This window comes from Bufo bufo, chromosome 2 (genome assembly GCF_905171765.1).
Source record: "Bufo bufo chromosome 2, aBufBuf1.1, whole genome shotgun sequence".
Classification (NCBI taxonomy): Eukaryota; Metazoa; Chordata; class Amphibia; order Anura; family Bufonidae; genus Bufo; species Bufo bufo.
In genome coordinates, this window is record NC_053390.1 from 839869604 (window position 1) to 839883739 (window position 14136).

Consider the following 14136-nt stretch of genomic DNA (forward strand, 5'->3'; position numbering starts at 1 on the left):
GGTCACCCTCTTCCATTTACAGTACATGAAGTGGCCAGCCTCTCACCATAAACCATCATCTTCCCACCCTCCCATCATCTCCTCGCCTTGGCTGTTCCACCGTCATCCACATGAAGTGATTGTCGTGAAGGTCACTAGTTCATGTTTTTATTTTCACCATTAATCTCGTGAGTGGTCATGTGGGGCAGGATGGGAGATAAATCCATGGAATTAGCAGAAGGACAAATGTCGGACTAACCAAGAATGTGACATCTACTAAAAACCCTCCAAACCCTGGGCCAGAGGTGACCTTGCAGGATGTGGACAGTGGGCTGATTGAACTAGTTCAGACATGATCCAGCAGTAACCCAGTTCCCCCATTCTTCAGCGCACCCACTTGGTGACAAAAGAACCTAGGCCTGGACTGCTGTTCTTGAGTCTCGTTAGAGTTCTTCATTTGCATGAAAAGGACAAGTGGCCATAATGAAGAGATCAGCGTCACCTGATACACCAGTCCATGGAGTAGAACAGGTAAATCTCAACCTCAAATCTATCTGATTACCAGTATATTCCACTGGTGCAAACTGGGAAAACTCAAATCAGGCGAAACAGTTCTGGTTCCATCTTATGTAGTGGTTATTAGGACATGTTTCTTTGTGGAGCAGTGTGAGGTATTTGGGTGTCACCTCTTCTTTGTGCATCCCTCCTCCACCATAAACCTTGTGCAAATGAGCAGTCCACACATAACAAGCCTGAGGGGGCACAATAGAGGGTGGGGGGCAGGGAAGGTCACATGAAAGCCTACATGCCCTATAATGCTCAGACCCAGGTGGGATAGAGCTCTTGTTACGCCCCTGACCTCTATAAAACCCCCTGTAGATGACCAGCCTCTCTCACACCTCACTGACCACCATGTCCTCCATCCAGTCCATGTTACTAGCCTCATGTCTCCTATGCTTCCCCTCTCCAGCCTTGCTTTGGGTTTTGCCCCACACAGGTTGGTCCAATGAGGTGGAGGGTAAGGAGAACTGCCCACCGTGCCAGGAGTACAGCTGCCCCTCAGTGCCCCAGCGCTGCCCGGCTGGCAAGGTAAAGGATCCTTGTGGCTGCTGCTGGGAGTGTGCCAATGTGGAGGGGCAGCTGTGTGACCTGCCATGGCAGTGGCACCGTTATGGCACCTGTGGAGAGGAGCTGCAATGCCAGGTGATGTCCGGCGGACACAGTGCTGAGCCCCAGTGCGTCTGCTCAACTCAGGAGAGCGTGTGCGGAACAGACCGCAGGACCTACAAAAACATCTGCCGTCTACAGGAGGCCGCACGCACCCGCAGGAGGATAGTCCTCAGCCTGGCACATACTGGCCCATGCCAAGAAGGTGAGTCCATACCAAATCCATGTCACACAGGTGAAGCTGAGATATGGGGAGATGTTTGTAGAGTCTCACATTATACAGTGGCTGTAGCTGCCATGATGTCTGTGTATTAGGAGAGGTCAGTGTCCTGATGTCTGTGTATTAGGAGAGGTCAGTGTCCTGATGTCTGTGTATTAGGAGGAGAGGTCGGCGTCCTGATGTCTGTGTATTAGGAGAGGTCAGTGTCCTGATGTCTGTGTATTAGGAGGAGAGGTCAGTGTCCTGATGTCTGTGTATTAGGAGAGGTCAGTGTCCTGATGTCTGTGTATTAGGAGAGGTCGGCGTCCTGTCGTCTGTGTATTAGGAGGAGAGGTCGGCGTCCTGACGTCTGTGTATTAGGAGAGGTCGGCGTCCTGATGTCTGTGTATTAGGAGGAGAGGTCGGCGTCCTTATGTCTGTGTATTAGGAGAGGTCGGCGTCCTGATGTCTGTGTATTAGGAGGAGAGGTCAGTGTCCTGATGTCTGTGTATTAGGAGGAGAGGTCAGTGTCCTGATGTCTGTGTATTAGGAGAGGTCAGTGTCCTGATGTCTGTGTATTAGGAGAGGTCGGCGTCCTGATGTCTGTGTATTAGGAGAGGTCGGCGTCCTGATGTCTGTGTATTAGGAGAGGTCAGTGTCCTGATGTCTGTGTATTAGGAGGAGAGGTCAGTGTCCTGATGTCTGTGTATTAGGAGGAGAGGTCAGTGTCCTGATGTCTGTGTATTAGGAGAGGTCGGCGTCCTGTCGTCTGTGTATTAGGAGGAGAGGTCGGCGTCCTGACGTCTGTGTATTAGGAGAGGTCGGCGTCCTGATGTCTGTGTATTAGGAGGAGAGGTCGGCGTCCTTATGTCTGTGTATTAGGAGAGGTCGGCGTCCTGATGTCTGTGTATTAGGAGAGGTCGGTGTCCTGATGTCTGTGTATTAGGAGAGGTCAGTGTCCTGATGTCTGTGTATTAGGAGAGGTCGGCGTCCTGATGTCTGTGTATTAGGAGGAGAGGTCAGTGTCCTGATGTCTGTGTATTAGGAGAGGTCGGCGTCCTGATGTCTGTGTATTAGGAGAGGTCGGTGTCCTGATGTCTGTGTATTAGGAGAGGTCAGTGTCCTGATGTCTGTGTATTAGGAGGAGAGGTCGGTGTCCTGATGTCTGTGTATTAGGAGAGGTCAGTGTCCTGATGTCTGTATTAGGAGGAGAGGTCAGTGTCCTGATGTCTGTGTATTAGGAGAGGTCAGTGTCCTGATGTCTGTGTATTAGGAGGAGAGGTCAGTGTCCTGATGTCTGTGTATTAGGAGAGGTCAGTGTCCTGATGTCTGTGTATTAGGAGGAGAGGTCAGTGTCCTGATGTCTGTGTATTAGGGGGAGAGGTCAGTGTCCTGATGTCTGTGTATTAGGAGAGGTCAGTGTCCTGATGTCTGTATTAGGAGGAGAGGTCAGTGTCCTGATGTCTGTGTATTAGGAGAGGTCAGTGTCCTGATGTCTGTGTATTAGGAGGAGCGGTCAGTGTCCTGATGTCTGTGTATTAGGAGAGGTCAGTGTCCTGATGTCTGTGTATTAGGAGGAGAGGTCAGTGTCCTGATGTCTGTGTATTAGGAGGAGAGGTCAGTGTCCTGATGTCTGTGTATTAGGAGGAGAGGTCGGTGTCCTGATGTCTGTGTATTAGGAGAGGTCAGTGTCCTGATGTCTGTATTAGGAGGAGAGGTCAGTGTCCTGATGTCTGTGTATTAGGAGAGGTCAGTGTCCTGATGTCTGTGTATTAGGAGGAGAGGTCAGTGTCCTGATGTCTGTGTATTAGGAGAGGTCAGTGTCCTGATGTCTGTGTATTAGGAGGAGAGGTCAGTGTCCTGATGTCTGTGTATTAGGGGGAGAGGTCAGTGTCCTGATGTCTGTGTATTAGGAGAGGTCAGTGTCCTGATGTCTGTGTATTAGGAGAGGTCAGTGTCCTGATGTCTGTATTAGGAGGAGAGGTCAGTGTCCTGATGTCTGTGTATTAGGAGAGGTCAGTGTCCTGATGTCTGTGTATTAGGAGGAGAGGTCAGTGTCCTGATGTCTGTGTATTAGGAGAGGTCAGTGTCCTGATGTCTGTGTATTAGGAGAAGAGGTCAGTGTCCTGATGTCTGTGTATTAGGAGAGGTCAGTGTCCTGATGTCTGTGTATTAGGAGAGGTCAGTGTCCTGATGTCTGTGTATTAGGAGGAGAGGTCAGTGTCCTGATGTCTGTGTATTAGGAGGAGAGGTCAGTGTCCTGATGTCTGTGTATTAGGAGAGGTCAGAGTCCTGATGTCTGTGTATTAGGAGAGGTCAGTGTCCTGATGTCTGTGTATTAGGAGGAGAGGTCAGTGTCCTGATGTCTGTGTATTAGGAGGAGAGGTCAGTGTCCTGATGTCTGTGTATTAGGAGAGGTGAGTGTCCTGATGTCTGTGTATTAGGAGAGGTCAGTGTCCTGATGTCTGTGTATTAGGAGAGGTCAGTGTCCTGATGTCTGTGTATTAGGAGGAGAGGTCAGTGTCCTGATGTCTGTGTATTAGGAGGAGAGGTCGGCGTCCTGATGTCTGTGTATTAGGAGGAGAGGTCAGTGTCCTGATGTCTGTGTATTAGGAGAGGTCAGCGTCCTGATGTCTGTGTATTAGGAGAGGTCAGTGTCCTGATGTCTGTGTATTAGGAGGAGAGGTCAGTGTCCTGATGTCTGTGTATTAGGAGAGGTCAGTGTCCTGATGTCTGTGTATTAGGGGGAGAGGTCAGTGTCCTGATGTCTGTGTATTAGGAGGAGAGGTCAGTGTCCTGATGTCTGTGTATTAGGAGAGGTCAGTGTCCTGATGTCTGTGTATTAGGAGGAGAGGTCAGTGTCCTGATGTCTGTGTATTAGGAGGAGAGGTCAGTGTCCTGATGTCTGTGTATTAGGAGAGGTCAGTGTCCTGATGTCTGTGTATTAGGAGAGGTCAGTGTCCTGATGTCTGTGTATTAGGAGGAGAGGTCAGTGTCCTGATGTCTGTGTATTAGGAGAGGTCGGTGTCCTGATGTCTGTGTATTAGGAGGAGAGGTCAGTGTCCTGATGTCTGTGTATTAGGAGAGGTCGGCGTCCTGATGTCTGTGTATTAGGGGGAGAGGTCAGCGTCCTGATGTCTGTGTATTAGGGGGAGAGGTCAGTGTCCTGATGTCTGTGTATTAGGAGGAGAGGTCAGAGTCCTGATGTCTGTGTATTAGGAGAGGTCAGTGTCCTGATGTCTGTGTATTAGGAGGAGAGGTCAGTGTCCTGATGTCTGTGTATTAGGAGGAGAGGTCAGTGTCCTGATGTCTGTGTATTAGGAGAGGTCAGTGTCCTGATGTCTGTGTATTAGGAGAAGAGGTCAGTGTCCTGATGTCTGTGTATTAGGAGAGGTCAGTGTCCTGATGTCTGTGTATTAGGAGAGGTCAGTGTCCTGATGTCTGTGTATTAGGAGAGGTCAGTGTCCTGATGTCTGTGTATTAGGAGAAGAGGTCAGTGTCCTGATGTCTGTGTATTAGGAGAGGTCAGTGTCCTGATGTCTGTGTATTAGGAGGAGAGGTCAGAGTCCTGATGTCTGTGTATTAGGAGAGGTCAGTGTCCTGATGTCTGTGTATTAGGAGAGGTCAGCGTCCTGATGTCTGTGTATTAGGAGAGGTCAGTGTCCTGATGTCTGTGTATTAGGAGGAGAGGTCAGTGTCCTGATGTCTGTGTATTAGGAGGAGAGGTCAGTGTCCTGATGTCTGTGTATTAGGAGAGGTCAGTGTCCTGATGTCTGTGTATTAGGAGAAGAGGTCAGTTTCCTGATGTCTGTGTATTAGGAGGAGAGGTCAGTGTCCTGATGTCTGTGTATTAGGAGAAGAGGTCAGTGTCCTGATGTCTGTGTATTAGGAGGAGAGGTCAGTGTCCTGATGTCTGTGTATTAGGAGAGGTCAGTGTCCTGATGTCTGTGTATTAGGAGAGGTCAGTGTCCTGATGTCTGTGTATTAGGAGAGGTCAGTGTCCTGATGTCTGTGTATTAGGAGGAGAGGTCAGTGTCCTGATGTCTGTGTATTAGGAGAGGTCGGTGTCCTGATGTCTGTGTATTAGGAGGAGAGGTCAGTGTCCTGATGTCTGTGTATTAGGAGGAGAGGTCAGTGTCCTGATGTCTGTGTATTAGGAGAGGTCGGCGTCCTGATGTCTGTGTATTAGGAGGAGAGGTCAGTGTCCTGATGTCTGTGTATTAGGAGAGGTCAGTGTCCTGATGTCTGTGTATTAGGAGAAGAGGTCAGTGTCCTGATGTCTGTGTATTAGGAGGAGAGGTCAGTGTCCTGATGTCTGTGTATTAGGAGAGGTCAGTGTCCTGATGTCTGTGTATTAGGAGAGGTCAGTGTCCTGATGTCTGTGTATTAGGAGGAGAGGTCAGTGTCCTGATGTCTGTGTATTAGGAGGAGAGGTCAGTGTCCTGATGTCTGTGTATTAGGAGAGGTCAGCGTCCTGATGTCTGTGTATTAGGAGGAGAGGTCAGTGTCCTGATGTCTGTGTATTAGGAGAGGTCAGTGTCCTGATGTCTGTGTATTAGGAGGAGAGGTCAGTGTCCTGATGTCTGTGTATTAGGAGAGGTCAGTGTCCTGATGTCTGTGTATTAGGAGGAGAGGTCAGTGTCCTGATGTCTGTGTATTAGGAGAGGTCAGCGTCCTGATGTCTGTGTATTAGGAGGAGAGGTCGGTGTCCTGATGTCTGTGTATTAGGAGAGGTCAGCGTCCTGATGTCTGTGTATTAGGAGAGGTCGGTGTCCTGATGTCTGTGTATTAGGAGAGGTCAGTGTCCTGATGTCTGTGTATTAGGGGGAGAGGTCAGTGTCCTGATGTCTGTGTATTAGGAGAGGTCAGCGTCCTGATGTCTGTGTATTAGGAGGAGAGGTCAGTGTCCTGATGTCTGTGTATTAGGAGGAGAGGTCAGTGTCCTGATGTCTGTGTATTAGGAGGAGAGGTCAGTGTCCTAATGTCTGTGTATTAGGAGAGGTCAGTGTCCTGATGTCTGTGTATTAGGAGAGGTCGGCGTCCTGTCTGTGTATTAGGAGGAGAGGTCAGTGTCCTGATGTCTGTGTATTAGGAGAGGTCAGCGTCCTGATGTCTGTGTATTAGGGGGAGAGGTCAGTGTCCTGATGTCTGTGTATTAGGAGAGGTCGGCGTCCTGTCTGTGTATTAGGAGGAGAGGTCAGTGTCCTGATGTCTGTGTATTAGGAGAGGTCAGTGTCCTGATGTCTGTGTATTAGGAGGAGAGGTCAGCGTCCTGATGTCTGTGTATTAGGAGGAGAGGTCAGTGTCCTGATGTAAAGAGTACAGGTAGGATGGTGGACAGAGATGAGGAGGAGATGTAGGGGGTGCAGCACTGTGGAGAGCACAGGTAGAATGGTAGACAGAGATGAGGAGGAGATGTAGGAGGTGCAGCACTGTGGAGAGCACAGGTAGAATGGTAGACAGAGATGAGGAGGAGATGTAGGGGTGCAGCACTGTGGAGAGTACAGGTAGGATGGTAGACAGAGATGAGGAGGAGATGTAGGAGGTGCAGCACTGTGGAGAGCACAGGTAGGATGGTAGACAGAGATGAGGAGGAGATGTATGAGGTGAAGCACTGTGGAGAGTACAGGTAGGGTGGTAGACAGAGATGAGGAGGAGATGTAGTGGGTGCAGCACTGTGGAGAGCACAGGTAGGATGGTAGACAGAGATAAGGGAAGAGATGTAGGGGGTGCAGCACTGTGGAGAGTATAGGTAGGATGGTAGACAGAGATGAGGAGGAGATGTAGGAGGTGCAGCACTGTGGAGAGTACAGGTAGGATGGTAGACAGAGATGAGGAGGAGATGTAGGGGGTGCAGCACTGTGGAGAGTACAGGTAGGGTGGTAGACAGAGATGAGGAGGAGATGTAGTGGGTGCAGCACTGTGGAGAGCACAGGTAGGATGGTAGACAGAGATGAGGAGGAGATGTAGGGGGTGCAGCACTGTGGAGAGTACAGGTAGGATGGTAGACAGAGATGAGGAGGAGATGTAAGGGGTGCAGCACTGTGGAGAGTACAGGTAGGATGGTGGACAGAGATGAGGAGGAGATGTAGGGGGTGCAGCACTGTGGAGAGCACAGGTAGGATGGTAGACAGAGATGAGGAGGAGATGTAGGAGGTGCAGCACTGTGGAGAGCACAGGTAGGATGGTAGACAGAGATGAGGGGGAGATGTAGGGGTGCAGCACTGTGGAGAGTACAGGTAGGATGGTAGACAGATGAGGAGATGTAGGAGGTGCAGCACTGTGGAGAGTACAGGTAGGATGGTAGACAGAGATGAGGAGGAGATGTAGGAGGTTCAGCACTGTGGAGAGTACAGGTAGGATGGTAGACAGAGATGAGGAGGAGATGTAGGGGGTACAGCACTGTGGAGAGTACAGGTAGGATGGTAGACAGAGATGAGGAGGAGATGTAGGGGTGCAGCACTGTGGAGAGCACAGGTAGGATGGTAGACAGAGATGAGGAGGAGATGTAGGAGGTGCAGCATTGTGCAGAGTACAGGTAGGATGGTAGACAGAGATGAGGAGGAGATGTAGGAGGTGAAGCACTGTGGAGAGAGAGTACAGGTAGGATGGTAGACAGAGATGAGGAGGAGATGTAGGAGGAGCAGCACTGTGGAGAGTACAGGTAGGATGGTAGACAGAGATGAGCAGGAGATGTAGGAGGTGCAGCACTGTGGAGAGCACATGTAGGATGGTAGACCGAGATGAGGAGGAGATGTAGGGGGTGCAGCACTGTGGAGAGTACAGGTAGGATGGTAGACAGATGAGGAGGAGATGTAGGAGGTGCAGCACTGTGGAGAGTACAGGTACGATGGTAGACAGAGATGAGGAGGAGATGTAGGGGGTGCAGCACTCTGGAGAGCACAGGTAGGATGGTAGACAGAGATGAGGAGGAGATGTAGGGGGTACAGCACTGTGGAGAGCACAGGTAGGATGGTAGACAGAGATGAGGAGGAGATGCAGGGGGTGCAGCACTGTGGAGAGCACAGGTAGGATGGTAGACAGAGATGAGGAGGAGATGTAGGAGGTGCAGCACTGTGGAGAGTACAGGTAGGATGGTAGACAGAGATGAGGAGGAGATGTAGGGGTGCAGCACTGTGGAGAGTACAGGTAGGATGGTAGACAGAGATGAGGAGGAGATGTATGAGGTGCAGCTCTGTGGAGAGCACAGGTAGGATGGTAGACAGAGATGAGGAGGAGATGTAGGGGTGCAGCACTGTGGAGAGTACAGGTAGGATGGTGGACAGAGATGAGGAGGAGATGTAGGGGGTGCAGCACTGTGGAGAGTACAGGTAGGATGATAGACAGAGATGAGGAGGAGATGTAGGGGGTGCAGCACTGTGGAGAGCACACGTAGGATGGTAGACAGAGATGAGGGAGGAGATGTAGGGGGTGCAGCACTCTGGAGAGCACAGGTAGGATGGTAGACAGAGATGAGGGAAGAGATGTAGGGGGTGCAGCACTGTGGAGAGTACAGGTAGGATGGTAGACAGAGATGAGGAGGAGATGTATGAGGTGCAGCACTGTGGAGAGCACAGGTAGGATGGTAGACAGAGATGAGGGGGAGATGTAGGGGTGCAGCACTGTGGAGAGTACAGGTAGGATGGTAGACAGATGAGGAGATGTAGGAGGTGCAGCACTGTGGAGAGTACAGGTAGGATGGTAGACAGAGATGAGGAGGAGATGTAGGAGGTTCAGCACTGTGGAGAGTACAGGTAGGATGGTAGACAGAGATGAGGAGGAGATGTAGGGGTGCAGCACTGTGGAGAGCACAGGTAGGATGGTAGACAGAGATGAGGAGGAGATGTAGGAGGTGCAGCATTGTGCAGAGTACAGGTAGGATGGTAGACAGAGATGAGGAGGAGATGTAGGAGGTGAAGCACTGTGGAGAGAGAGTACAGGTAGGATGGTAGACAGAGATGAGGAGGAGATGTAGGAGGAGCAGCACTGTGGAGAGTACAGGTAGGATGCTAGACAGAGATGAGCAGGAGATGTAGGAGGTGCAGCACTGTGGAGAGCACATGTAGGATGGTAGACCGAGATGAGGAGGAGATGTAGGGGGTGCAGCACTGTGGAGAGTACAGGTAGGATGGTAGACAGATGAGGAGGAGATGTAGGAGGTGCAGCACTGTGGAGAGTACAGGTACGATGGTAGACAGAGATGAGGAGGAGATGTAGGGGGTGCAGCACTCTGGAGAGCACAGGTAGGATGGTAGACAGAGATGAGGAGGAGATGTAGGGGGTACAGCACTGTGGAGAGCACAGGTAGGATGGTAGACAGAGATGAGGAGGAGATGCAGGGGGTGCAGCACTGTGGAGAGCACAGGTAGGATGGTAGACAGAGATGAGGAGGAGATGTAGGAGGTGCAGCACTGTGGAGAGTACAGGTAGGATGGTAGACAGAGATGAGGAGGAGATGTAGGGGTGCAGCACTGTGGAGAGTACAGGTAGGATGGTAGACAGAGATGAGGAGGAGATGTATGAGGTGCAGCTCTGTGGAGAGCACAGGTAGGATGGTAGACAGAGATGAGGAGGAGATGTAGGGGTGCAGCACTGTGGAGAGTACAGGTAGGATGGTGGACAGAGATGAGGAGGAGATGTAGGGGGTGCAGCACTGTGGAGAGTACAGGTAGGATGATAGACAGAGATGAGGAGGAGATGTAGGGGGTGCAGCACTGTGGAGAGCACACGTAGGATGGTAGACAGAGATGAGGAGGAGATGTAGGGGGTGCAGCACTGTGGAGAGTACAGGTAGGATGGTAGACAGAGATGAGGAGGAGATGTAGGGGGTGCAGCACTCTGGAGAGCACAGGTAGGATGGTAGACAGAGATGAGGGAAGAGATGTAGGGGGTGCAGCACTGTGGAGAGTACAGGTAGGATGGTAGACAGAGATGAGGAGGAGATGTATGAGGTGCAGCTCTGTGGAGAGCACAGGTAGGATGGTAGACAGAGATGAGGAGGAGATGTAGGGGGTGCAGCACTCTGGAGAGCACAGGTAGGATGGTAGACAGAGATGAGGGAAGAGATGTAGGGAGTGCAGCACTGTGGAGAGTACAGGTAGGATGGTAGACAGAGATGAGGAGGAGATGTAGGGGGGTGCAGCACTGTGGAGAGTACAGGTAGGGTGGTAGACAGAGATGAGGAGGAGATGTAGGGGGTGCAGCACTGTGGAGAGCACGGGTAGGATGGTAGACAGAGATGAGGAGGAGATGTAGGAGGTGCAGCACTGTGGAGAGTACAGGTAGGATGGTAGACAGAGATGAGGAGGAGATGTAGGGGGTGCAGCATTGTGGAGAGCACAGGTAGGATGGTAGACAGAGATGAGGAGGAGATGTAGGGGGTACAGCACTGTGGAGAGCACAGGTAGGATGGTAGACAGAGATGAGGAGGAGATGTAGGAGGTGCAGCACTGTGGAGAGTACAGGTAGGATGGTAGACAGAGATGAGGAGGAGATGTAGGAGGTGCAGCACTGTGGAGAGCACGGGTAGGATGGTAGACAGAGATGAGGAGGAGATGTAGGGGGTGCAGCACTGTGAAGAGCACGGGTAGGATGGTAGACAGAGATAAGGGAAGAGATGTAGGGGGTGCAGCACTGTGGAGAGCTTTGTGGGTGAGAACGAGCAGTTTAAATTGGATTCTATACTGTATGGGTTCATAGCTGATGCCGTGTGTAATCAGGTAATGATGTGGGGGCGCTGATCCAGCATGGCAGAGAGTGGAAAACTAACTGAATGATTCCCATGACTGACCTTCTCCTCCTCTAAGTCCCACTTCCCATACTTCCTCTGTGCTCTTCCTGACTACCAGGATGCGGCCTGTCTGCATATTAGGTTGTAGTTCTCTCTATAATAGAGGATGTTTCTGGTCTCCACAGCTCCGGTTCTGCTCAGTTCTCCTCATGACACAGTGGCTGTGATTGGTCAGAGCATCATTCTGGGCTGTGAAGTGTCTGCCCAACCAGTAGCCGAGATGGAATGGAGGAAGGAAGAGATGGAAAGACCACTTCCAGGGGAGCACAGCCATATCATAATACAGGTACCGTCTAGCCCATTGCCATGAATTCTAGACCCCCACCCATCCTAACCATCACATGTAAGGTATAGACCTCAATGTATATAATGTATCCTCCTCCAGACACCTGTCCTCTCCACACTCTTCTTTCCATCCCCAGGCTCATGTGTCCACCTAGAGACCCCTCTGTCTCCCCACCAGACTATTCTGTACCCTCGACTCCATTGTTCCATTCAGACTCCTCTGCCCCCTCCAGATACATTGCTTCCCCTCCAGACCCCTCTATCCCATTCCAGAGAACTTTGTGTCCTCCTCCAGACTCCTCTTACTCCTCTATACACTTATCTTTCCGTACTCCTTTTTCCCTCTCCAGCTTACTATGTCCACCTCCAGTTTCCTCTGTCACTTTCAGTTTTCTCTGATCCCTCCAGGCTCCTCTGCCCCACACCATATTTTTCTGTCCCTTCTAGTGTCAACTGTCTTTTCCAGATTTGTCTGTCTCTTCTAGACTCCTCTGTCCCCTCCAGACATCTCTGTTCCTCCTCTGTATTCTAAGACGTGTCTCATCAGACTCCTTTGTACTGTCCAGACTCCTATATCCCCCACCAGTCCCCTCTTTCCTCCTCCAGACTGGTCATCTCCAGACTCCTCTATCCCTCTCCAGACTTGCCTGATTCTTCCAGTCACCTTTGTCTTCTCCAGACACCTCTGTCTCCTTCAGATTCCTCTGTCGTCTCCCGTCCGATCCTCATCTCTCCCAACATCTGCCTTTGGGGGTGACACAAGAGGCCACATACTGTACGCCAGTGTTGCAGAAATCGTCAGGTTTGACTTCATCTATTGTGAATGGCAGGCTCAACTCATCATGTATAAGATCTAGACCATCCAATCCTGACCCTAGCCATCCAAACCCTGGATAAAATGTATACAGTTATGGCATATAGTCTGCTCCTACACACAGTTTCATATGACCCATGACTTCTTTTCTGATGCGCCATGTTTCTTTTTGGACACAGTCTCGTGGAGGGCCTCAACGACATCAGGTGACTGGTTGGCTGCAGATTCATAAGGTCAAGCAGAGGGATGCTGGCTTATACATCTGCCGGGCTTGGAACATGTTTGGAGAGGTGTCCAGCTCAGCAAGACTACGTGTCATTTCACCAGGTGAGACGCTCACAGTGGAGGACAGTTGGCCATTGTCGATTACCTCACTTTGATGATGGTCGTCATGAAAAGTGTCTTTAGATTTATTATACAGTGGTCATTCCTGTAGACTTGGTGATAATGTTTTTTCTTGTGCCTTCAGATTCTCCACTAGCCTCTGAAATCTCCCATCATCTGGTTGGGGTGTTCGATGTATCAGATGATGAAGATGACCCTTCCAGAGAAGGGCCTTCAGGATCTCATGAGTGAAGATGGGCAGAGGACTAAGCAATTTGTGTGGTCAGGCACAGAATCAATAGCCATTATGTTATCTGGGAGAAGATGCTGAGATAGGTCGTGATGCCACCAGTAATGGACAGAATGGAGCTGCTCCAAGGTTGGGTGAACAGCACATGCTGATGGGTCAGGTGGGACCTTCCCCAGTTCATACAGAGTGCAGACCCATGGGTCTCCATGACCTTTAATGCTGGACATAAGAGGAGGATGTATGTTCCCCGTATTGTAGTGTAAATAATGTGACATACGGGGGCCACTGATGATGTCACATGACCTTGCGCCATGCACTGGTCCATCAGGTCATTGGCGGGTCATGTATCAATATTGTAACAAGAGACAAAGGGAACACGCGTGTGATGAAACGTGCTGCCTTACTATGTACAACCAAAAAGGGCGTGGCTACCAGTCACACGTATTACCCTACAGTGCGGGAGTATGTAACAGACCATGGACGACATCCCGACAACCGCTGACTACTATCCCCAGTCCATTCTCCGGTGTTGTCACAGGGCTTACTGCGTTTCTCCTGGGTGGGGGGGGGGGGGGGCGATGTATATAAAAGATATTTACTTTCCTATCAACCAAATAAATACTGTAAATACCAACAGAACAATAATTGAGTCACATGATGTCTATATTGTGGGTGTGGCTTGACTGTACTAGGGCGGAGTGTAAGTCATATACCGCTCTGTCACTGCTGAGGCCTGTGATTGGCCACAGTGGTCACGGGACCCAGTCACATCCTGGTCCTGAGGGGAATGGAAGCGACCATGAACAGAGCAGCAGCGGAAGCGCGGACAGGGGAGTTTACTATTATAGGTTCTGGCGCAGCGGTCAGTAACGTAGGGGTTGTCAGCTCCAGGGCTGGACATTACCGTTAATCCTATCACTTACGTGGAGTTTGTTTCTTGTCACTGCATTGATTTCCTCCAGGTACTCTATAGTAATAAAGCACCAACAACATGACTAATAAGACTACTATTACTACTACTACTAATACTATAGTAATAAAGCACCAACAACATTACTAATAAGACTACTATTACTACTACTATAGTAATAAAGCACCAACAACATGACTAATAAGACAACTATTACTACCACTAATACTATAGTAATAAAACACCAACAACATGACTAATAAGACTACTATTACTACTACTACTATAGTAATAAAGCACCAACAACATGACTAATAAGACAACTATTACTACTACTATAGTAATAAAGCACCAACAACATGACTAATAAGACAACTATTACTACCACTAATACTATAGTAATAAAACGTCAACCTGA

The 14136-nt window shown here is 50.1% G+C and overlaps 1 protein-coding gene across 1 annotated transcript; it reads left to right on the forward strand.

Annotated features, from left to right (window-relative positions):
• Positions 1-891: 891 nt before the first annotated feature.
• LOC120991111 (kazal-type serine protease inhibitor domain-containing protein 1-like) lies at positions 892-13150 on the forward strand. Its single transcript, XM_040420000.1, has 4 exons — positions 892-1351; positions 11261-11421; positions 12414-12561; positions 12704-13150. Exons 1-4 carry the CDS (start codon positions 892-894, stop codon positions 12808-12810), a joined length of 876 nt encoding a protein of 291 aa, XP_040275934.1. The 3' UTR covers positions 12811-13150.
• Positions 13151-14136: the final 986 nt, after the last annotated feature.

Excerpts from the sequence above, each read along its gene's own strand:
- LOC120991111 (XM_040420000.1), top strand. The coding sequence starts at position 892 with ATGTCCTCCATCCAGTCCATGTTACTAGCCTCATGTCTCCTATGCTTC. Across the intron at positions 1,352-11,260 it reads TACTGGCCCATGCCAAGAAG|CTCCGGTTCTGCTCAGTTCT; the intron begins GTGAGTCCATAC and ends TGGTCTCCACAG. Across the intron at positions 11,422-12,413 it reads ACAGCCATATCATAATACAG|TCTCGTGGAGGGCCTCAACG; the intron begins GTACCGTCTAGC and ends TTTTGGACACAG.